Here is a 25,923-nt window from a genome sequence, read left to right as displayed (position 1 = left end):
TAATTTCAAGAGAGACGCTAGTGTAACTTCCATGCTTGAACACTTGGAATGGAGCACATTGGAAGATCGTAGGAAAAACAGCAGATTGACTATGCTGTATAAGATCCTCAATGGCCTTGTAGGTATAGACAAGACCAACTACCTGGAAGCAGCAGAACAGACTATCAGTACTAGAGGGAAGCACAAACACAGTCTGAGAAATGATTTCATCAAAAAGGATGTCCACCGCTCTCCTTTTTCCCCGGACATTGAGAGAATGGAATGAGTTGCCCAAAGAAGTAGCTGGGCGCCCTCAATCGACGCCTTCAAGCAGCAGCTTCAAGCACTACCAACCCATACCAGAGCAGCACGTTAGATACCAATCCATTTCAGCACAGCACATGCACAGCACTTAGACTGATATCCAGCCTTATCCTTTTGCCATTCCCCCCTTTTTTATTTCTTTTATGCGTGAAAATACCCCATACATTAAGTTGACGAAATGTGGCATATAAATAAAGCCGCCCTGTCGACGTACTTAAGGGAGCGATCGTTATTTATGGCAGGGGGGGAATGGGTAAATTTAGGGGGAACATGAAATTTTTTGTGGTCTTGAGGGGGAACCTGAAATTTTAGTTGAACCGGGAGGGGGGATTGTTAAATTTTAAATGGAGAAAATTGGGAAAACAAGGGGGAACGCGAAAATTTTGAGCGGACGCGAGGGGGGAACGCGAAATTTTTTGTCGATATTTTTGCCAAAACACCCATTCCCCCCCTGCCGTAAATAACGATCGGTCCCTAAGAAGAAGAAGAAGAAGAATGGACCTGGCCTGTCGAGCTGTATCAATAAAATCAACAGAAATCAGTTCGTTAAGTACTTACTTTCTCGTCTTGAGATTTTCTTTCATGAAAAGGTGCTCAAAATTACCAAATAGATGTTGAAAATTCGGTCAATTTTCAATCAAATCTGCTCGCGTTGACAGATCGTGCTACGGTGCTGCGGCGAACGAAATCAATCAGCTGTTCAAAGGTCAGATCAAATTGATCAGGTCAACAGTCACTTCCGGCACCCGAAATACGGGGCACCAATCAGAAGAGTCGTTATATGTGCTCTTTTGCAGACTGTTTGTTAGGAGGATCGACGAGTGTCAGACCGACGCAAACTGGCTGTGTAGGAGACTAACTTATCCTACCTGCACAATGAGCTTCAAAGAGCTTGCACATAGTCTGGTACCGTGTCAAATCAAATCGGCGTTGTAAATCAATGCAATCCAACACTTATCTTCTGATTTTTTCAGCAAAACATCGTGATTAAAACTCCACGAAAGGTCACACGCACAAGTAAACAGCAGCCATTAGTTCACAGTTGCCAGTTTGTTTCATGCTAAAATAATTCCCTTAGAAATTTCCTGGAAATCGGATATTAATTTTTCGGGCCCCCCCTTCACAGACCTCGATAATTTCAGGCCCCCCTTTTTGACATGAAAATTATGGGTCAACCCCATAGAAAAGCATATAAACTCAATTTTTCCAGGAAAATTTGTGGTCATTTATTTCAGGGCCCCCCCCCTTAGGAGGGCCAAAAATTTTCAGGGCCCCCCTTTTTGCATCAGGCCCCCCTAACAAGTGTTTGTGAACGGTATGTATTATAAAATGAGTGGGGCGGCGGGGCGGTAATTTTCTTCACAAGGGTCATGAAATGAATATCAGTCAATTGTTTTATGATCCCATGGCCCATACCCCATTGCTGCTTGAAATTTGTATGACCCTGGCCCCTCCCTCGGGTAAAAATCATTGCTGCCCTGTGACCAATGCCCGGGACCAATGGCAGCTGGGGGACTCCGCCAGTGGCGTAGCCGGGGCAAGGGGTGAGCAGCTCCCCGTGAAAAGTCTTGCCCCCCTTATTGGATGGTGACCCCGACATTTAAGACTTTTTTGTGTTTCTGACCAAATTTACATTATATTTTGCCACTTTAACCTAAAAAGTGCCAATTTTTGCACGCTTCGTGCGAATTTATTCACTTTCTGTACCATATTTCCAGTTTAGCTTCAATATGGCAAAATTGTTTGCGCGCTTCGCACGCATTTGTAACATTAACTGATTTTGTCACCAAAAGGTGCCCCCCTTAAAATTTGTCTTGCCCCCCCCTCTGAAAAAGTGCTGGCTACGCCACTGCTGACTGCCCGTGCACAGACTGACACCCCATTCCGCACACCATATCATATGCAAATCAAAATGGCATTTTATGTTATTTTATGCCATAAAACGCTGTTAAATATAACCAGTTTTAATCATTGTTGTAACCTACCCTACAAAAAAATCAACCAGGCGAATATAACATTCGCGCCGACAACAAGAGCTACCAATCACAGAAGCGCGACGGCATCGCGTAGGCGTGTGCATTGCCATAACACGTAGCTGATACACGCACGCCGCCATCAGAAGTCATTGTTGCGCCGTCCGAGTCGATGTGAGTTATTAAGGGGTGAATTATAGGGGAGGGCAAAGATTTTTTGTCAGGCCCGAAGGGGGGGGGGGCAAGCACATTTTGGCAGGTCAAAAGGGGGGGTCAAGCGATTTTTGGCAGGTCGAAAGGGGGGGGCAAGCAATTTTTGGCACAGATATTTTGGGTACCGTTTCTATATTACGCCCTAAAAAGGCGTAGGAAAACGTTAGGAACACATTCAAATATGCAAAATTTCCTGCTCGCTGCGCTCGCATTATATGATAAGACAAGTTAAGGTTTTAAATTCGGGTTCCCCAAAATCGTGCATGTGTAAGGGGGGGGGGGGCAAAGTTTTTTTGGCACGTCGAAGGGGGGGGCAACGATTTTTTGGCATGGCCAAAGGGGGGGCAAGCGTTTTTGGCAGACCATTTTGAGAATTCACCCCAGGGGTACATATAATTATTGCACCACCTAATGACCTCGCAATTAGTGCGGCGGTCAGGCAATCAATTTCTTGATTACAGGCTTCGAGTATATTAATGAGGTTATGAATGAAGGAAAGAATCCTCCCTATTTTGGCAACAAAAATGTTATGACCCCCACCTCCAATACACCTTTACCCCCCCCCCCCCCGGCTAAAATTGTAATGAAATCAGCCTTTTTGACTTCTAAAAATAAACACACTATTTATCTTGTGACTCCCTACATTTTGGTCAACAAAAATTTTAACCCCCCCCCTATTTTTCTTTCCAAAATTTATGACACCCTACCGCAGTATATTTGGGACCACCTGACCCCCTTCCAAAGAAAATGCCAGCTCCCTAAAAAAACTGCTCCATTTTAGATTCAGTAAAGCTAAAAAAATTAATTCAATTTAGCAACGGGAACGCACCGCGCAACAAATGTTTACTACGAGCTGTCCATACATCAATCAATTAAAAATAAAATAAGCGAAACGTGTTTAATTTATTTAAGCTTACCTATTTTACATGATAACTTATTGTATTGAAGGGCAATAAATCATGCCTACCGATTCCAAACGTGTCCCTGGTCCAACGGAAACGCAGCCTCCGTTTCTGTACCAGAAGAAAAATGAGAAAGCGGAGACCATTCTTGTAAGTAAATACTAAAACTAAAAAAGACTTCAGTCTATCTATCTATCTGCCGGTGAGTACCTCCCTCAACTTGAGGATTGTCGTACTTGGGTGCAAAGGTGCTGGATCACGGGAACAAATATCAAACGAAAGGTGCCAAAACAAAACTGGTGCTGGAGAGTGCGAGTAAAAAGCCTGGTGGAGCTGGTTAACGGAGAGTTAGTGGCTTCAAGCGGGTCCTGAAGATCTCCAGGGACTGGGCTGTGACCACTGATGCTGGTAGCGTGTTCCAAATGCAGATAACACTAGGAAAGTAGCTGTGCTGGAAAGATTGGATCCTACAGTGCTGTTGCTTGAACTGGTGCTGATGACCTCTGGTTGATTCGGTTGATGGGAAAAGATATGGTGGGGCTGCTGGTATGGCAACTAGGCCGTGGATGATTCTGTATAGCATGATGACTTTGCTGTGTGCCCGTCGTTCATACAGAGACTGCCATTGGAGACTTGCCAACATCTGTGTTACGCTGTGTCTTTGGTTGTAATCGGACTTCACAAATCTGGCGGCACGTCTTTGGATCATGTCAATCTGGGACACCTGATCTTTTGTATGAGAGTCCCATACCGAGGAAGCAAACTCCAAAGTAGGGCGCACGTAGGTCTTATATGCCTTCTCCTTGATGTTTGGTGGACACTTCCTCAGGTTACGACGTAAAAAGCCAAGGGTGCTGTTACTTTTCTTGAGATGTTGCTGACGTGCGGTTTCCAACTCAGATTGCGATGTATGGTAACGCCGAGGTCTTTGGCCTCATCTACAGTGCGCAGTGCTGACCCATGAATTGTATACTGGGCTCCTAGGATGTTATTTCTTTTGTTGGATATTCTCAGGACCTCACATTTGTCAGCATTAAAGGACATCAGCCATTTCTTCTCCCACTCTTGAAGGTTGTTCAGGTCATTTTGAAGGATGGAGATATCATCTTGTGACTCGATGGTTCTATACAGGAGGCAGTCGTCGGCAAAGACGCGAACACTTGATGATACATGCTCTGGTAGGTCATTTATAAACACTAGGAACAACAGGGGGCCCAGGACAGTGCCCTGGGGTACCCCTGAAGTGACGCTTGCCAGGCTGCTCTTCTTCCCTCGATGGTGACTTGTTGTGTACGTCCTGTCAGAAAATCACGAATCCAAGAGTGTAGATGACCACGGACTCCATAGTGGTGAAGCTTCTGGAGAAGGCGCTCATGCGGGACTCGATCGAAAGCCTTCGAAAAATCGAGGAGGATGGTATCAATCTGGTGTTTGTCACGAAGTCCTTCAGCCAAGTCGTTGATGGTTAACAACAGCTGTGATTCGCAAGATCGCCTCTTCCTGAATCCAAATTGGGTTTCTGCCAGAAGACCATGGTTGTCCAGGTGATGAATTATTTGGCTGTGAATGATGTGCTCGATGGTTTTACAAACAATGGATGTGAGTGATATTGGCCGGTAATTCTCGGGCTTATGTTTGTCACCCTTTTTAAAGATGGGTGTTACATTTGCTGACTTCCACTCACTCGGGATCCTTCCCTGGTGAAGCGTGGCTTTGAAGAGCAGGGTGAAAACAGGAGCTAACTCCTCTGCACACTCTTTCAGCAGATACGCTGGCAGGTTATCTGGGCCGCACGCTGTGTGTGGTTTAATCTGTGACAGGAGCTTCTGCACACCTTCACATTTGATTTCAAAGGATGGAACAGGAGGGTGAGGACTTCTGCCAAGGTCAGGTAAGGAAGACGTATCCTCATCAGTGAACACTGAGACAAACTGGTTGTTTAGCAGGTTTGCTTTAACTGTGCCATCACTTTGAAGAGTACCATCCTTCATAAGGGGAGCTACACCAGAGCTATCACAGCGCTTGCTTTTGATGAAGGACCAAAATCTTTTTGGATTACTATCCACATCATCACATAACATATCACCAATGTAATTATTGTATGCTGATCTACAGTCTCTTTGCATTGTTTTCTTCAGTTCTTTGTAATGAGTCCAATCACTCTGCTTTTTTGACTTACTGGCCTTTTTGTGAGCTTTCTTTTTCCTTCTAGACAAACTTTTAAGGTGACGATTAATCCAAGGTTGACTAAACCTGGTGGTGGACAACTTAGATGGGACCATAGTGTCCAAGACTCGGTGCAGCTCAGTAGTGATTTGAGTCCATGAGTCATTGACTGGTGTGTCAATAGAGTTTGAAGAGATGAACATGTCGGCAAACTCGTTTAGCTTTGACTTGATACAGTCCATGTCAGCTTTTTTCCAAAGCAGTATTTGGCGACGAGCTGGTTTTTGCCGCTTCGCACGAATGTCTGATATGGCGAGGACCATCTCGTGGTCACTCACTCCAGGTAGGGGAATACATTTAGTGACAAGTGATGGTCTATTTGTCAGGAACAAATCCAAGGTGCTGGTGAGCCTTGTTGGAAAGTCAACCATTTGGCTGAGACCAAGGTCATTAAAAGTAGAGATGAAGCAGTTATTAATTGCTATAGTATACTGATGGCTGACGATCGTATCGTTTTCCCAGTTAATGTCTGGGAGGTTAAAGTCGCCACTAACCCAAACAGTCGCAGCGGGATTGCTGGAGACAATTTGACGAATGGACTGGCACAAATTCTGAGCATAAGCAAGATCATTCTTTGGTGGTCTGTAAGCTGATATGATGATGAGTGGCTGTTGTTTTACCATCTCAACTTTGGTGACAACTAGTTCACTATTACCTTCAAGCAGGATTTCACCATCGACGAGATCAGATTTGGTGGCAAGTAAGACACCTCCCCATCCATCAGGGCGATCTTTTCTGATTGGGGGGTTGAAGCCAGGAGGCATCATTTCACTACTCAGAAAGGATGGTTTGAGCCAAGTTTCATTGGCAATTATAATGTCTGGTTGGCAACTTTCCACAGCCTCCCAGAATGCTTCTTTTTTGGCTTTCATGCTTTGCAGGTTTACTGACAGGACTTTTAAAGGTCTGGAAACATTACTTTTCCTACCTGGTCTTTTTATAGGAGAAGATTGTTTGAGTGGAGATCCAATGACTGGTTCAGAGTTAATAGATACATTGCTGTGGTTTGTAGCATCTTGTATAGATGTAGCAGATGTGAATGAATCCACAGATGAGTTTATGGTAGAGGTATCCAAGTCAGACAAGGCTTGGAACTTGTTTTCAGTTTCAGTTTCACTTAGGTAAGAATCTAGCATGGAGGATGAATGATTGGGAGTATCACAGGCCGCGCATATCCAGGACACATTTGATCTATTTAGGCCCTGGTAGGCTGGTAGGTTAATGAAGACATGCCCATACAGTCTGTATGATACCAGGTGTTACAAGTATCGCAAGCTACGGCTGTCCGTGTACGAGACCATCGAACTGCCTTCTTACAAACTCCACAAGGATACTTGGGGGCATAGGGCCCGGGATTCATTTCAGTATCGTGGGATTGAGCAATCAATAAAATGGCAAGGTACAACAATACAGATTTCTTGTTCAGATATGATGGCAAAGATTTAGTATGATTAACATGCAGGCTGGAAATCCATGAAGCTTGTAAGAACTTATGGTTTGAGTAGTGATTGGATTCAGAAAAGCTTACGGCTGGATACCACATGAAGGAGTCCATATTCAAGGTGGTTGGTTGGATCACTTCAAAGGGAGTGGCATATTGGTCAGACATGGCAAAGTTGGTAGCCAAAATTGGCAGGAACAGGAACACTGATAAAGTCTGCATATCAAACATGGTTCAAATAACTGACCTTAGTTCCAACGGAGGTAGAAGGAGGACATCAAACCTTTGTAGGATGCTAAAGGTTGAGGCAGCACAATATACTAACGCTAGATGATCAATGTAAACAAAGCAGTGGTCCAAGATGGCCGCTGGGCAATATCCCCGCGAAAAAAATTCCACAAGGCAAAAGATGAAATAATTGATCTCAGAAGGGAAATTTCTGAGCGTGGATCAGCCACCAATAGTCCAGGATGATGATAAACACTGTTGTTGGAAACAGTAAGAAATCGGAGTTCCAAAACCAAGGAAAAATGTACATGCAAAAGGTAACCAAGGCGGAGGTTTTCGAAAATACGTGTTCCCGTGATCAGGACCTTTAAACCAACCAACCAGTCTTTATCATATTCATAAACATAATGACATCTACGGATGACGAGTTACAGTTACTGGAACTAAAAAAATTATAGCCTGTGTGTTATCATCATCATGGTTATGCACTTTGCTTTCAGTTTCCCATACAGTTTTCCATACGTAGGGAGCACATTTCTTCAATATTTTGACAAGTTGACATAAAATGTAGGTATGCTAGGTGAATTCAAATTTGCCATCAAACTGCATCATTTCATATATCAAATTAAAGCCCTTGAGTAAACAAAGCCAAAACTGAAAACCATTTTTTCATAGCACTTTCCGTAGCAAAGTTACATCTTGTCAAAGATTGACTTTCATCAAAAAGTTTCAGCTAGCAAAATTCCCCAAAACGGCATTTCGGGGTGTTTCTAGATCTTAAGTCTCATTATGATAGCAGCTTTTTTTAATGGAACTGCTATCCAAATCCCTCTAAAATTCCATGTGCGGGTGACTTATCACCATAAAAAATCACATATTTTGGTCAAGTGAAGTATAGAAAACATATTTATGTAGGTTTCTTTCTTCGGGCACTTGTTTTAAATTTCTATGTAAAAATGCATTGACATTGTCGGCGAATTTGGCTGACTAGCAAATGTGTTAACTAAGGTTTGCCTGGGTTACCTATAAAATGTTCTATTCTATATTGTTTGGCAATAGTGTCTTTTGCCAATAGTACGTCCAAAGTTTTTGTGTTTTTGATCGCAAAGATCGGATATTTTTATTCCCGATTCCAATTCTACACCCTTCGCAAGGGTGGAGAATTCGGCAGAACTTTGAAGATAATTTTGCCTTTTTGTCCACTAAAATGCATTCGCTCCTTAATTTGGTTTCAAGTGAGTCTTAAATTAGCAAGCACAAAAGGTGGGTATTAATTTTAGGTACAATTACCGAATAGGGTGCAACTTGCTAGACTTGAGTCCAGTCCTCGTTTACGGAGTTTAGGGTTAGGGTTGGGGTAGGGCAGTCTTGTAATAAGACTAGAGTTGCACCCTATTCGGCAATCGCTCCTAATTTTGGATACCTTAAATTTGATGAAATTTTGAAGACATTTTTTGAATATCTGACCTGCGCAAACCGTTAAGTGTGTATTGTCGTGAGCCAGTCCTTAGGTACGGTATGTATCGTAGGACTGGCGAGCGAGTCTAGTAAATTAGTTTTATTTGATTGTAAAATCATGAAAATTGTCAGTGTTGTAATGCCAATGGATATTGTTAGGTGTTATGGGTGCATTGTAGACTCGCTACTACCAGTCCTATAATGAAAGACAGTATCGCGTCTGACGTCACTGTCAATCAAATTCTCTAATGATCCTTGATTGGTTTAGCGCATATAAGAAAGGCCGATTTATCTGGTGCCAGAGAAAAGGAATAGCAAAAGATGGCGAAAAATTATGTACTTTTTACAAGGCAAAAAACAACTTTTCTAGGCACTGTTGACATGGTGCCTTTGGGAAAGAAAGTTTCCAACTATAAAGACCTTATTAGACTTTTTGGGTCAAAAAAGGGACTTTTGGGGCATTTTGAGATGGGGGGGGGGTAAAAAGAAAGAAAAAAAAGTTCAGAGGCCTTTATCATACACAATTAATTACAGCTTAAAAAGCATGCATAAAAAATGCCTACTGACCTATCGTACCTTATTTTTTTTATGCCAATCAAACAATTCTTTAGGCCTTATTGTGCTTGCTAATTAAAGACTCGGTTGAAACAAAATTTTTAGGGGATGAAATGCACTTTGGTGTCCAAAAGGGAAAAATATCGTCAAAGTTCTGCCGAATTCTGCAAACTTGTGAAAGGTGGAAATTTATGAATGAAGGTAAGCATTTGATGTTGTACAAAATTGGCAGCTTTGCTCACCAATACCATCTTGCATCGAATGAATCCTTTTTGCAGCTCATGACTACCACTGGCGTAGAGCAGAGGATGGTCAATTTCCCAACCAGAGGTGACACTGACAACACCCTCGACATCATCTTGACCAACAGATCAATGTGCTAGTCTTCCTGGCCTTGAGCGACCACAACATCGTCTTCATGGACAGAAGGAAACCAGTCCAGTGGAAAATTCTTCTGTGCATTATGGCTTTAACTTTGTTATTGCTTTCTTATACAGGTTAATTCTGATGGGAACAGACATGATGGTAGGAAACCTGCTGAAATGAGACCAATATGTGAGTACATAATACCTCTGCATGTCTGTTACGTTTACCTCAGCTAAGGTCCCGGTTCATACAAAAAATGCCTTTCAATAACGGTTATATATATATAGATTTAATCTTCATTTTAAAAGGTGTTACTGTTACTATACCCCTTGATAAATTTGTGACTATTTTTGCATTTTTCTCAAAAAATAACAAAACATTTGTAACAAAAGTTTATGTATATTATACATGTACATGTAGGAGCAAGGAATCCAGATACTACACTGGAATTTCAGTGACTCAAGACAAGTGGTACGTTATTTATGATAAGAAAAAAGGTACCACTAGAATGTACCTCATTTCTTAAAATACATGTATATAATGAACCACTTGTCTTGAATCACTGAAATTTCAGTGAAGTAATTGGATTCCTTGCCCCTATAATATACATAACTTTTGTTACCAGTGTGTAGTTATTTTTTGAGAAAAATGCAAAATTAGTCACAAAATTTATCACCTTAAAGTCATCGGTCTTCCATTGGGTGTATTGATTTCAACTGGAATACATGTAGTCCATTTGATGTTTTTACACACATATATATCGCTTGGCCATGAAAACTACGCTTTTTTTTTTATTTTTTTGCACGAACATGAATCATCTTGTAATACAAGTGCCCCCTCCCTCTAAGATTAACTATAAACCTGCAAGGTGGCTGTGAGTGGAGGACTGGAGGTGCCATGTGTTTTACTTGGCCTGTGTGCGATTGTGTGGGATTGGATGGGGATAGGGTTAACATGAACAAATGAAGAGATTCATCGCAAAACACAGTTTAACCCAGATTAACCATAACCCTGCAAGGTGGTTGTGAGTGGAGGACTGGAGGTGCCATGCCTGTGTGCGATTGTGTGGGATTGGATGGGGGATAGGGTTAACATGAACAAATGAAGAGATTCATCCCAAAACACAGTTTTGATGTGATCATGCAAAATCAGTTGAAAGTCAGAAATATTGATTTTGAGATATAGCAAAACAAAGGAAATATTTCCTTTTGTTTCCTCGTTTTGGAAACTCTTTTTAAATTGCTCATATCTTTCGAACTGGTTGTTCAATTTCAATGGGGTTTGCTGCAAAATGTAGCTTTACAAATGCTTGTTACAATCCAATAAGAAACTGAAAATTGAATATGACCAACTTCAGACTGAATTTGCTTGATCACACCACATATATCCATTTTTTCCAATTTGAGATACAAATTAAGCTGCTAAAAAATAAAGAAAAATAATAAGAAAATATGTGATACTTTTAGCCAGAGATCAGAAACCACCCATCCAATCTATACCAAAATTTGACCCTCTAATATAAAACAACTTGTCTATACCTATGGAAGGGTCACTGGGTTCAAATATGTCCTGATTTGGCCTATACATGTCACTTTGAATTAGTCCCAAGTTCATATACCCTTAAAATCATCTGTTTTAGAACTATCACATCTGTAAAATCCATTAAATCTACCTGTCTAAAATTAGATTAGCCCGTCTTAAAGACGGGCAGACGTATGGCTGGCTAAGACCTTGCTTATCTCAAAAAGTACACTTTAGAGTTTAATAAATGAGGTGTCATTTTAAATGCACCATTTTGTACTGTATGATGATGATCTTAAATCAAAAATTTCCAAAATGGCTTTTATAGCATTTTGTGATGAAACTCTTCAAATTTATTCAAGGAAACTATAACTTTGCTAACATAGTTGTTAATTTCACTCTCATTTTGTAATCAGTCTTAAAAGCCGGTGTCATAAGCCAGGCACGTGGCTCAGCTTATATAGAGCAACACAACACCAAAGTGATCTGTGCAGTGTATGGGCCACACGAATACCAGCGGCGAGAGGGTTTTAGCATGAAAGGCAAACTGCGATGCGAGGTGAAATTTGCAACATTTTCGTGTCGCCAGAGAGGGAGCCATCAGACAGATACGAGAGAGAAAGAAGCAGCTTTAGTGATTCAACAGGCATTAGAACCTGCTGTGTGTTTGGTATGTATACCCATGCGCATATTTTGGGGGGGCTTTAGCGCCAGCCCCGGGTAAAAAGCAGGGGCAGCCAAAATGAAGGGGCGACAGAAGAAGAAGGGCGGCAAAAACAGGGGCGGCAAAAACGAAGGGGGCGGCAACAAGAATTAGTAAATAAAAAAGGGCGGAAAAATTAGATAAAGCATAAAAAATTTTGAAAAAAATGGTACTATACATCAAAATGTGCTGCTTTTAGGGCGCTAGCGCCTGAAACCCTGGAGAATCATCAGTCAGTCTACCAACAGCATTGCACCGCTGATGACGGAGAATGGTTCAAAAAGTGAGTGCTGTTGACCAGTTTTAAAAACTATACTTTGATATATATTCCCAACATGTATAAATCTCTTCATTTGCAATAATAAGTATCCTTTGTTTGGAGACACTCCTATACCCTTTTAGAGCAAGTACCCCTTCCCCCGGATTGAGCTTATTCATTTGAAATCCTTACACCCCCTATGGAAAACATGACCATAATCTCCCAAACAGGGAGTGTGTATTCAAATGGAAGTCACCCATTCAGGTAGCTCAATTTGAAATTTGCGCTCCCTGTGTGGAAGATTAAGGTCATGTTTTCCATAGGGGGTGTATGGATTTCAACTAGAATAGATCATTTTTCTGTAGAAGAGAGCTGGGAGAGGCTTCTGATATGCCTGTTTTATTTGTGTTTTCTGTTGGCAGTTGTATTTTACTCTTGTCAAAATCAAAATTTCTAACTTTGACCAAAATGAACAAAATGTATGTCATAAGCAAAAATTTGTATTATTATTACTCAGAAAGAACAGTGTGTATCTGTTGACAGGTTTGTGTTTTATTTATGGATTTCAATTATTGTTGTTTATTGTTTATCTCTTTCCAGCATAAATTTCCGAAATCCCAGCTAGATATTTTTGTAACAGTATTACAGAATGATGGCAGTGGTAAGTACATGTGACCTCCTGACATCCCTCACCTCAAGTAAAATATTCTTCATTGGACAATCAATGATTTAATTTGCTAACCCTGAATGAAAATGCCCCTTTTTATGGGACTCTTTAATTTGTTCATGGATGATACCCACTGGGGTCCATTTCGTTTCCATTATGAATACCCAATACTAGATATGACTTTACGAAGGGCCCCTGTAGTAAATTCCTATTACTTACAAAGAGTACCATACGAAAGTAAGTTTAATGAAATGGAACTTACGACTCGTCGCAAGTTACAAACGATTGTGAGACTTACAATGCTTCTAAAGTTTTGTGAAAAGGACCTCTGGTCAATGACCATTGACACCCCCTCCCCTTGGCTTGGAATAAACTTGTATGAATTAGAGATGGAATAAGCACAGGTACAGGTGTAAGGTAAGGTACAAAACGCAATTTGAAAAGATCTGATCATGCACCTTTTAAATGCCTAGAATAAATAAAGCCACCTGTATCTCTTTGATTTTCTTGTAAGTCTGAATATCTGTTATACATGTAGCCTGTAATTATATTTTAAAGCTCAGTTCATTTCATCTATTAAATCTAAATTGAAATATTTTTAATATTCTTATTATTTATTTTATACCTACCCAGCCTTAGGAGCAGCTTTGACATGTGCTTCAGCAGCAGTAGCAGATGCAGGCATTGAGATGTATGATTTGGTCATTGGATGTCAAATGGTAAGCAGATATAATCCTCATGCGACCTAACACTAAATGGGCCAGCTCTGGCTGTAGCCTTCAAAATACATTGGGAACTACCACAGGCAGAGAGCACAGCCAGAATTCAAAATGGTAGCAGTGCCAAAGTGGATCGAGCTGCCCGCTAGAGCGCAACCTATTTTTGCTCCCATACATAAGGAACCAGGCATCTGGAATGTTGTAGAAAATATATTGACAAGATCAAGCAAAATGAGTTGTCAAGTTTATAGAAAATCAAACTCAGCAGAATGATACAATCTCGCTTTCTTGAAGTGTGATGTAATGATCGGGTCATAGACCTTTGGTAACTTGTTATTAGGCTATTCCAGTTGAAATTCATACACTCCCTATGGAAGACATGATCTTAATCTCCCACAAAGGGGGTGTAGAGTTCAAATGGAATCACTTATTCAGGTAACCCTATTTGAAATTCAAACTCCCTGTGTGGAAGATTTAAGTCATATCTTCCATAGAGGGTGTGTGGATTTCAACGTAATAGCTCATGTAATGTGATGTTTAATCACAGATTGTCTCTTGAATTAGTCATGTCCTTTTGACAGGCTATAGATCATTTTTATAAATTTGCTCTTCACAATATGATGATGCACTACCAGTGGTTGCTTGTGCCAGTCCAATTTTTGACATTGCTATTCTAGCCACCATTGGATTTTCATGTGAATGTGATAATAATAATGTTGAAAACATGATTATGAATGTTTTGAGTCATCCAGTAGTATAAAGAAGAAAATAATATGAATCAAATTCTGACCTCGCCAACGATTTTTTAGTAACGTTGCGACTTGTTCACAGGGTCTTCATCACACTGGGCAGAGACTTGACTGATGGTTTGGTTGTGTGATGGTAATTGTTAAAAACAGCTCCACGATTTTGTTATCAACAGGTAGAAAATGGATCTACTATTAGTGGCGTGACTAGGGTTGGTAGCGCCCAGAGCAAGAAACAAAATTGGCGCTCCTACCCCCCTCCACCCGAGAATATCTTAGACGCGGGCAGTGGCGTAGCTAGGAGTTGTGGCGCCCAGAGCTAAGGATACATAATGCCCCCCATTCTTGAAACAATTACACAATTGAAATTTTGGACAAAAAAGGCCTACCACTAATTAATTTTGGTTACTAGAAGTTGAATATCAGTCTTAAAATGTTCTTTCAATTGATTTTGTGCTGAAATGCGCAACAAAGCGCACACAAATTTTGACTTTCATCGCTTGGAGGGGTGCAGAATCTATGCTGAATTGGTCAGTTTGGCGCCCCCCTAGTTACGCCACTGTCTACTTTAATTGTAAATTGCCTTTTTTAGTGTGCATTAGCATGTAACATCATTCTTTGACATTTAAACACACAATGGCATACATTCCTGTGTTGTATTGTTATTATGTGGCTAGGATGTGGACATTCCCCAGCAAGCGCTGGAGGCACATCGTTTAGGGAATTTACCAAATTGGCACCTTCCTGCCATTGATGGGGTGAACATCAATATCAGATTGAATGTCAACAATGAAAGAGAAGTCAAGTTTGGTATCACATTATTATGAAATAACAAAATAATTATGTGATTTCATTCTTGTCCTTGCTTGTCATATATGTTGCCTTTCTCAATGGTTAATGCCAGTCATTGGATGATCGATTACCAATTTATTCCAAAGGACGTAATCATTAGATTACGCCATTCCATAAAGGATCAGTTGGCATTGAGAAAGGCAATAGATAGGATTGCTGGAACTGTATGCAAAACAAGTGAGTTTTTCTTTGGAATTTTACTATGAAAATTTTCATTTCGCAGACAACAACAGTTAAAAAGATCTTTTCACCAATTTTTTCAAAACTTATGTGAATGACAAACCACTGATCTTGCTTGAGCGCGGACTGCACCATTCGACTGCATGTGGGTTGTGATGTATAGGCAACATTTTATGGCTAAATTCAATTTTTGATGTGTTCTGAAAAAGAGATGGTCATCATAGTTTTTGGCCCCCAGATGGTTGCCTGTCCACCTGTCTGCCTGGTTGTTTGGCTGTCCGGGTGGAAGCAAATTCATTAATCCACTGTACAGCTCCAACGCAAAAATTACAATTCTCAATGAAAAATTGTACTTTTGTGCCGAAACTGCACCATTTTGAGAACAAAAACACTTCATTTGATGTACGAAAATTCTAGAGAGAACAAACACAGACAGTATAAAATGTTGTTTATTCTGACCATGTACCTTTTGCATCTGTTTACCTTTCATTACAGAGGCAAGCTGGTGAGACGATGTTACTAGATCCAACAGTACAGGAAGAATATCATAGCCGCTTGGTGAAGAATGCTGAGTCTAATCATGGTGCCGTCACAGTGGCTCTACTGCCCTCTATTGACCAGGTCTCAGCGTTAGTACAGAAGGGAAATCTAGAGTCAGATATAGCTCTACAGGTAACTACATGTAGGCAGTGGCGGTGCCATAGGGGGAATTCCCCACAGTCAGAACTCTTGCCCTTCCCTGTTTTCCCCAGTAAAAACCCAAAGTTAAGAAAATTTCCACTTTTTGCAGCAATTTTGCGCAAAATTGTTAATTTTGCCCTCCCTCCTCCAAAATTTACTTTTCCCCCCATGCCCCCCTCCCGAATTCCTGGTGCCACTGCATATAGGAGTCCACAGATGATATCTTACCTTTCCCATAATGCATTTCTCCTTATTTGCTAGACACGGGTTGATAGTGACGCAATATACCTCAATGAACAGAGCACATCCAGATCTTGCAAAATATGGTTATTTCTTGACTATCAAGCCATGTTTAACCAGTCTATTCTCAAAATGAAAACAAAGGGAACCTGTACAAAGTAAATGGGGAGTGTTATTTGATGAAATGAGGTGATGCATCATGTTGCAAAGGATTCTGGGAAGGGTAAGATATCTGCTGTTAACTCTTGCTTTTATGTCATTGGTTATACCCTTTAATAATGCCCAGAAATACCTCGCACCAATTCGGACTGATGGCGGATCAAATTTAAATATGTTCAACATCGATGGCTCGGGCAGGTTGGGAAATTTATCAATGTTTTGGGTCCGGGTCGGGGTGAGTTATTGCCACGTTTTCATGGGCCGGAGTTCTTTCTCATGGTTCAGGTCGGGATCAGCAAAAAATAATATACTTAATATTAGCATAATATTATATAAAAGATACAAAAGTGAGAACTGAGTGAGAACACTATGTTTGTCAAGGAAGACTGTTTACTTTTTATGAGTTTAGAGTTCGATTTAGAGTTAGTTGCAATTTTAGAGTTCGCGTTCAAGTTACATTTTAAAGAGTTAGAGTTACATTTTAGAGTATGATTTGGAGTTCGAGATGCATTTTAGAGTTTGAGTTTGAGTTACATTTTAGAGTTAGAGTTCGATTTTAGAGTTCGATTTAGAGTTAGAGTTGTATTTTAGAGTTAAGATTTAAAGTTACATTTTACGAGTTTTATGTAATAGAGTTAGAGCTGCATTTTACAGATTGATTTAGAGTTGGAGTTGCCAGTGGCAATTTGAAGTTACACTAATACAGTTATGTTAAACAATGTTGTGGGCCAACTCAAGATAATAACCACATAAACAACAGCAATCTCAGATTAAGATACTTTAAATTGTTTTCGAAGGCCTATGGATATGCAACAATATTAATGATCTAATCATGATAGGCCTTAATGATGGCCTACAATGATATAAAATTGGATCGATTGAGCCCATATATTAAAACTCATAGTGAGACCAATAAATATTGGGTGTAAAGCATCCAATTCAAGCCTTGAAATTAAAAAAATTCCAAGGGTCCTCCAGGCCCTTGCCTTTGAAATTTCAAGGGTCCTCACCAATTTTCAAGGGTCCCCCGGACCCGTGCCTTTGAAATTTCAAGAGAGAGAATTAGCTACTGCAATCACGGTATGTAGATTGTAGAAAATTGAAAATGGAAAATTGAAAAAAAGGTATTTGATGCAAGGACGCGCCTTATTTCGAACGCTGATCCAATTTTATTATTATTATGTTTTGGATCCAATATTTTCACACACTTTGATTCATCAAAACATAATGATATAATTATATTGTGCAGACTATTTATATATTTTCGATCATGTTGAAATAATGTGACACAATTTTATGTGTTTCAGAGGTGGGAGAAAATCAATTTTTTACACACCTGGGGCACATGTTGGATATTACAATAATTGCACCATACAAAGATAACGTTACAAAAACTAGTTTAAAACATTTGAAACATTAGTTAACAATAGCTAGCAGCAGGTGTTCCCTGGAAATGTTCCACTCTAATATAAAACGACTATATCTAGATATCTGTGTTCTCTCTGTGGCTTTAGTCTACACCAGGCACAAAAAGGAACTCATCAGTTATAATATAATCATCCTTGGTGTTCAACAACCTGATAATATTGGATTATTCTGAAATATACATTTTGTTAATTGGACTGCGCTTTCTCATTTGACACCTAGTTCGTGAAAATCGAGCAAGAATTGACAAAGATAAACGCCTCCAAATCCTCAAACCCTAAAATCAAAAGTTGCAATTTTAACGATTAAATTGTGCCTGTTACTTTGTGTGCTTTATTGATTGGCCCGTGGTGCTTGTGTGCAATACAACGATGCGTTCCCATTGAAAATCTTTGAAATTGCAACTTTTGATTTGGGGTTTGAGGGTTTGGAAGCGCATATCTTGGTAAATTCTTGTTCGATTTTCACGAACAGGGTGTCAGATGAGAAAGCAAAGTCCAATTAACAAAATGTATATTTCGGACTAATCCACAATTGAGTGGCCCAGTATAAAAACGGCCCATGGCACATTTTTGTCATTTTGCTAAAGTGTGTGACTGACACATCTTAGATTCATAGGGAAATATATATGAAAGGGGTGTTTTCTTTTACTTCTAGCAATAAAAGGGGACTGTTTACAGCTTTGTAACTTCCGTGGTAGATAAACAGGGGGCAGAAGAGCACTTTCACCTGAAAATCTCAATTTTCACAAAAATGTGCCATGGGCCGTTTTTATACTGGGGCACTCGATTATCAGGTTGTTGAACAGCAAGGATGACTATAACTGACGAGTTTCTTTTTGTGCCTGGTGTATATGCTTATAACCATTTATCAATAAAACTAGAGTCCACTTGACACATTTCTGTTTTTTTATCACTGCCTTTCCAGGAAATGATGTGGAAATTTTCATTAAATGTTACCCCCTCCACCTTGAGAGTTGCCTTACTCCCTTTTGTCCTATGGAAAAATCATGGCTATGCCAATGCCCCGTACCCAGGTTATCGTCCAGGAAGGGCACTCCCACTTTGGAGGTGACACATATGTAGGGCTGTTAAGACCCCCTTTTTCAGCACCGCTGTCATTCAAAAACCACATATTTTCTATGAGCACATGCTCTGTCACCCAAAGATTCCATATTTTTCCTTTCGATCTGTCACCGAAAGACCCTTATATTTCCATTTGAACAGCAACGAGTCATCTATCACTGATTTTTTACTTCTTTGGAAATAACAAAGCCATTTGAAGGCATTTAGACCTAGAAATTCAATTTTTGAGGCTTCTTTCGGTTCTCACCCAAAGACCCCATTTTAAAAGAGGCCAAATGGTCCATCTCTCACCCAATGATGATATATTTTGTCCATTTTGCTCTCACCGAATGCCAAAAACACGCTCTCACCCAATGACCCCTTACTGTGAAAGTGTCAGCCCTACACCATGTACAACTATATCCATTTCATATTGAAGTCCCCCCCTGGGTTATTCTCCATGAACAAAGTGGTCAGAATCCAATGGGTTTCATGTGCAGTGATTTTCTACATACCTCAACATAAATAGAATTTTGCTCCATTTTTTTCTCAGTTTTCTACTCGGTGACCCCTTTTTTTGAAATTTTCTACCGATAGCCCCTTAAAAAAAAAAAAAAATGGTACCCAATGACCCCCCTTTTTTAAACAACATTTTGTACCAACAGGCCTACTTCGCGAATTTGGTAGGCACAAGAGGCATATACCCGTCACTTCTAAAGTTCTTCAGTGGTAGTCATGAGTAGTATCATTATACTGCCGACTGCTTTAGTTTTTTATTCAGGTCAGATTTTTTTGTGTGGGAAAAGTTATTATGGTAAATAATTATTTTGATAGAATAAATAACTTTAAAATTTTGGAAAGAAACAGGAATTTTTGGAAGATGCAACAAAGCCTCCAAGCTTTCCATGTAGTTTTCATTCACTAACTAAGGATGCCCAAGGACTTGATCCAAGTCTACCACCCACTGGAAAAGTGATGTCCATGATAGCCTAAAACACTAATGATTCTAGTCCTACATGAAAGCACACCATTACTATAATACCTATCCATGTTTAACAGAAATGTACACAAGGCATGCTACAATGTAGGGCAATTTTCAACATGAAAATACCTGCAAAATGTTTAATTCGATCTATTCTTTGATACAACTGTAACTCTAAAATGCAACTTCAACTCCAACTTGTAACTCTAACTCTAAATTGAACTCTAAAATGCAATTATAACTCTGAAATGTAACTCCGAACTCTAAATTGTAAATCTAACTCGAACTCGAAACTCGAACTCATTTGAAATAAACCCGAGATATTTTAGGATGTTATGAGCTATCCTGGTATTGATCTATCAACACTTCTAATATATCTATCTATCTATCAATCAATCAATCAATCAATCAATCAATCAATCAATCAATCAATCAAATGACTAAGGGAACAAACCAAAATTTTAATGAACAAAAGTCCTCCCGTTAGAGGGGAGGGTCAAAATGTCTGATTACGTTTGTAAAAAAACTAGTTTAAAATATTGGTTCAAGTTGACCTTTGGGTTGGAATTTTCAACATTTTAAGCTTATGTTTCAGGGAGGGGGAGAGGTCAGCTTCTTAGCAAAGGCACTTTTATTTATAGGATTGTTCTGTAAACAAAGAGGTTGATTTTGTTTTCAGTGATTTCAAACATATAAACGTAATATCTGAACTTTAACTTGGTGAAATCTTTAGCATTTTATAAAGAAGAATCTTAAATCTCAACTTCAATATTTGGAGACATTTTTAGGGTATTATTGCATACTAAATGAAGATGAATAGTAAGTTACATGAAGAAAGAAATGATAATTTTGTGTGACAAACAACTAATTTCACTTTATTTCAAATTTTTAGCATAGAATATGATTATATAATCTTGTAGATGGCTTTGAATTCATGGCACGTTTTCTTTCTTTGTTTTCTTATATATGTAGGTACTGAAGACTTGCACAGAAGCATGTCAACGAATATATCCTGTGGTACAACAATGTTTAACCAAAGCCGTACAGAGTAGAGAGAAGACTATGGATACATCAGAAACTAAGACATGAAGAGTGTATCGGGCTATTCCATTTGAAATCCACACTACCCCTGTGGAAGATTTTGGAAATATCTTTCGCAGGGGGAGTATGTTTTTCAAATGTAATTGGTCAGAGTTAATCCTTTTGAAACACATACTCCCCCTGTATTATGGCTTTATCTATATCTTCCACAACTGGAGTGAGTATTTCAAATGGAAGTTACCTAAGTGTATATTCTATTTGAAACTCATACTCCCTCTGTGGAAGACTAGCTAAATCTTCCACAGGGTAGTGTGGATTTGAAATGGAATAGCCCATGATAATTGCTGTATAAACTTTGTATCAGGACTGTGAATTTAACTTTTCTTGGTTAGTAATTTTTATAAAAAGATTTCACACCTGAGTCAGTCTCCAGGCTACAAGAATGACTGGCACAATATCCTTGAAATACTCACAGATCTCAAAATATGACCCATTTAAAACATTTTAACAACATTGTGTGTTTGCTGGGTCTGCATTTTATTGCTGTATATAGTCTAGCAGTGTTTTATGAATAGATGGAGAGTAAAAGATCACTGGTATTATGGAAAGAGAAATATGATGAATGTCAACAGGCCCATAGCCAGGATTTGTTGTGAAGGTGCAGACCTTTTCAAATGCAGACCTTTTCAAGAGTAATCTTTATTCTGACCAAAAGCAGACCTTTGCCCTCACTACAATTGATTTTTGGTGCCTATATTTTAGAAAAATTTCACAGACAGTTCATGATTTGGGATATATTTATCTAAAATTGTAACATTTTTGGCCGAATTCTATAGACAAAGCAGATTTTTGCCAATTTATGTGGCTACTGGCCTGGTTGTCAATTACTGGGTAAACTTCTAACAGACATAAGCAACAAACCAAATGCCCACGAATGCACAGCACAGAAAGTCTAATGATATTATATGCATCTTTGACATAAACTTTGTTCAACTTATAAATTGGCAAAAATTATTCAGTGTTTGGTACTGCAGTGGCGTGTCCAGGGTGGGGGGGGGGGGGCTTTGGGGCTGAAGCCCCTGCACTTTGTTAAAATCATGTAAAATCGGCTGTTCTTTGGCGATTTTAACCATTAAGCCCCCTGCTGATGTCTGACCAGGGTCCATGATGTTATGAGTCTTGCCATATAAGTCGATAAAATATAGTTTACCAAATGTCCCTTAAATTGGCTATTCCAGTGGAAATCCATACACCCCCAATAGAAGACATGACCTTAATCTCCCACACAGGGAGTATACATTTTGAATGGTGTTACCTGTATGGGTGATTCCATTTGAAGTGCACAAAAAAGCTCACCTTGATCCTTCAAATAGGCTAAAAACCTTGGGTTCCATTTCACTAAACTTTACAAAGCTTCGTAAGTCATTCATAACTTACGACGAGTCGTAAGTACCATTTCACTAAACTTACAAATGGTACTCTTCGTAAGTAATAGGGATTTAATACAGGGACCCTTTGTAAAGTTACGTCTAGTATTAGGTATTCGAAACTTTACGAACGGTTACTTGAGTTACGAAGAGTTAAAAGTTAAGTGAAATGGACCCCAGGAGTCTAAAATCCCTGGATCCCCTGCCGCCATGTGAGTCGCGATGTTAATTGTGATTTGTCCGTATTGTTTTGATAGTAACCAAGTGGTTTCAGGATTTGTTTAAAACCCCAATCACAAGTCTATAAATTGTGTATTACTTTGTAACCAGAAGTTCAATTTTCATTTTCATTAAAATAGCAATGTTATTGTCACTCAGTGGCTCACTCAAGTATGTTATTTCTGGAATGAATTAACATCACCCAAATAATGTAACACCAACCTTTATGCTGACTTTAAAATTGAATACCTGAGTGGAAGAAAGGCCCAACTCCATCAAAACTGTTTTTGAGATATTAAGAAAAAACTTGATATTTGAACTTTAATACATGAACATACAGTATTACATACATTCGAAATTATATATGATGTTTCCATGGCAACAGTACAGGTCTTAACGGGAGCTAGAGTTGGGCCCTTCTTCCACTGATATATTGCAAGTGCCAGTTCTGTAAGCAAATGTGTTATAAATAGCTACAGAAATTTGGTAATTATCCATTAATTGCCCAAGTAGAAGCATGTATTATGTTAGCAAGAAAGTTTATTGTAGTGAAAAGCAGATTTCATGGATGAAAAAAATTCCTCTTTAACCAAAATTTGTGGAAGAAGGGCCCAACTCCATGGCGTTGGGCCTTTGTTCCATGGAAACCATGATTCAGTGTATGTGAAAGACTATTCAGAGAGTGGATTTTGGCTCATCTTTCACACACAAAGAAGAACAGTATGTTGGCAATAAAATGTTACATGTAACTCATTTTTGTAAAAAAAATTGGAGTTGGGCACTTCTTCCACTTAGGTATTCAATTGTTGAATGTTGGGAATATTTTGTGAAGGTAAATAAGCAATAATGGACAATTGACAGTGAAAGTTTGTTTACAAGTTAGTTAGTTTAGTTTAGTCTTTCTTTATTGAGGAAACAACTTCAGTGACCAGCACTGCTTTCCAAGCAGGCCCTCAATACAAAACATAATATTCTTAGCATTATCAAAGTGATACAATATAAGATACACAGCACAAGAAATAAGTCCCCCTCTCAACATTTCTTTATAACATTGTAAGGTTTCGTTTTGTACCAATAAAACTAACTTTGAAATAATTATATGACTGTTTACTAAGTGTTGTGTGAAAATGAGAGATTTCCATGACTTCAGGACTGAATGAGCCTAAATTGAAGGCAAATACTGCCCTTTTCGAAAGTCACAAAGTAGGCCTATATATAAGCTTTTCACAAAAGTTGATTCATGGCTTGTTACTAATGGAAAACCCATGTGGTTGAGTGCAGTTTAAAATCCTCACCAAGTGAACATTTACTGTAGTGTGTATCGATTCTTGATCATTCAGCCATGCAAATCCCCTTGGTGCAGAGTTCAGCACAGTGAGTTGTAAGATGACCAGTTCCATTCCTTGTCCCAATACGCCTTGCAGTTAACAAGTATATGTCTACTTTGTGACTTTTGGAAAGGGCAGTTTTGTCTTCAATTTTGGGTTCATTCAGCCATGAAGTCATGGACATCTTTTATTTTCACACAACACTTAGTAAACAATCATATAATTATTTCTAAGTAAGTTTTATTTGTACAAAGTTTTACTTTACGATGTTATGACAAAATTTTCAGAGGGGGACTTATTTCTTGTGATGTGTTTATATAAAATAATACACACAAAAATGCCTTGACCACTAGGAATTCATAAACTAGACTTTAACATGTAATGAGAACATTTGTTTTGAATTGTCTCAAAGACATATTTTCCATATCATTTTGAATCATTGGTGATAAACTGTGAGCAGCTCTGACATGAAATGTATTCAAACCAGAATTAGTGTTGCTTCTTGCTACTATCAATGTGTTAGGAGAATGATTTCTCAATTCAAACTGAGATGATAAATATGTAGGACTAAGTTTTCTTAAACATTTAAATATAAGAATAAGCATATGATTTTTCCACCTGTCACTTAGTTGGATCCACCCAATATATCTATTACTGGCGTCCTAATATCAGCAGATAGAATTGTTCTAGCTAAACTATTTTGTAAAACCTGAAGCCTTCTTTGATATTCAAGAAAAAATTACACCACACTGAGCTAGCATAATCAAAATTGTGGGTTACAAGAGCATTTGATAACATAACAAGAGTGTGATGTGGGAAGAAAATCTAATAATGTAATACCAGTTCTTTTTGACACATTTTCAGATAAATAATCAATGTGAGAGGACCATGACATATTGTAATAAAATTTAACTCCTAGATATTTGAACTCATCAACTTTTTCAATAGTACAATTTATTGCTGTATATAAGCTTTACATTATTAAATTTGCTTATAATATGATTAATACCAAGGATCATTAATTTAGTTTTATCTACATTTAAAATAAGTTTGTTTGCTACCACCTTGCTATGTTACACATGTTTGACGGCAATTGTGCTTGAAGATCAACTTCATTCTCAGAGCTTCATTCTTAGCTTTACATATCAGGGTTGTATTATCAGCGTACATGACTATTTTACAATTTACAGTTGATGGTTTACACAAATTATAAAGAGCAATGGTCCTAAAATTGATCCCTGTGGAAAACCTATATTGATTTCTTCAATTTTTGAAAGAGTAGGATTTACATTAACAATCTGAGTACAGTAGTTTAAATAAGATTGGAACCAAAAAAGTTCATTACCATTCATGTCATATCTCCTCAATTTATCAATAAGTATATCATGGCTTACTACATTCAAAGCTTTTTTTAAATCAAAGAAGATCATGCCTGTAGCACAACCATTATCCATCTTATTTAGAACGAAATCTTGAACATCAACAAGAGTCCACACAAGTATAACAGTATTTATTGCTTATAATACAGGGTGTCCCATAAAAAAGAGGCCCCTCATTGCGCCCTCTTTTACTCCTATTTCTGAAATGTTGATTAATATATTTTGGTATGTAAAGAAACCTTTAATCGTTAGCTTTAATAAACCAAATCAATTATTTCAATCGGCTCACAACTTTTGAAGATATGCCCTTTTGAATAAAAGTACCCGTTTTTCACTCTGTCCACGGATAGCAAACAGAGTGGTTGGGATGGCTCATGCTGTGGAGTGGCCTGCACGATCATCAGACATCACACCACTTTTTTTTCCTTTGTGGCAAAATCTAAGATCTTCGCAAACGTATTACTGAATGCATTCGCAAGTATCCGGCGCAAAAGGTTGGTACGCAACGCAATTGATGCAATGAGGACCAGGGCTGAAACCTGTATTCGCCAAGGAGGTAACCAGGTAGAGGGCAGAGCAGCACAGTAAACTCAGTTCAGAAGAACCAAAGACAAACCAAACAGCCCTTTAGGGCTACCTTTTATCCTAAAAAGAGAAATGACTGAT

The 25,923-nt window shown here is 38.9% G+C and overlaps 2 protein-coding genes across 2 annotated transcripts in view; one reads left to right on the top strand and one right to left on the bottom strand.

Annotated features, from left to right (window-relative positions):
• The window catches only part of LOC140150341 (uncharacterized), a 75,963-nt gene extending 74,626 nt beyond the window's left edge, over positions 1-1,337 (bottom strand). Inside the window, 1 exon segment of the mRNA XM_072172348.1 lies at positions 1,173-1,337. The gene's annotated coding sequence lies outside the window, so the exon portion shown is untranslated.
• Positions 1,338-3,326: 1,989 nt separating this feature from the next.
• LOC140151284 (exosome complex component MTR3-like) lies at positions 3,327-21,953 on the top strand. Its single transcript, XM_072173566.1, has 7 exons — positions 3,327-3,541; positions 9,797-9,854; positions 11,603-11,856; positions 12,749-12,809; positions 13,449-13,534; positions 15,808-15,984; positions 20,836-21,953. Exons 1-7 carry the CDS (start codon positions 3,449-3,451, stop codon positions 20,950-20,952), a joined length of 846 nt encoding a protein of 281 aa, XP_072029667.1. The 5' UTR covers positions 3,327-3,448; the 3' UTR covers positions 20,953-21,953.
• Positions 21,954-25,923: the final 3,970 nt, after the last annotated feature.

This window comes from Amphiura filiformis, chromosome 4 (assembly GCF_039555335.1).
Source record: "Amphiura filiformis chromosome 4, Afil_fr2py, whole genome shotgun sequence".
In the NCBI taxonomy this organism is placed as follows: Eukaryota; Metazoa; Echinodermata; class Ophiuroidea; order Amphilepidida; family Amphiuridae; genus Amphiura; species Amphiura filiformis.
This window is presented reverse-complemented; position numbering and strand designations above follow the sequence as displayed.

Coding starts and splice junctions, on each gene's coding strand:
- LOC140151284 (XM_072173566.1), top strand. CDS start 3,449: ATGCCTACCGATTCCAAACGTGTCCCTGGTCCAACGGAAACGCAGCCT. Junction 11,857..12,748: donor TAGAACCTGCTGTGTGTTTG/GTATGTATACCC, acceptor ATCTCTTTCCAG/CATAAATTTCCGAAATCCCA. Junction 12,810..13,448: donor ATTACAGAATGATGGCAGTG/GTAAGTACATGT, acceptor ATACCTACCCAG/CCTTAGGAGCAGCTTTGACA.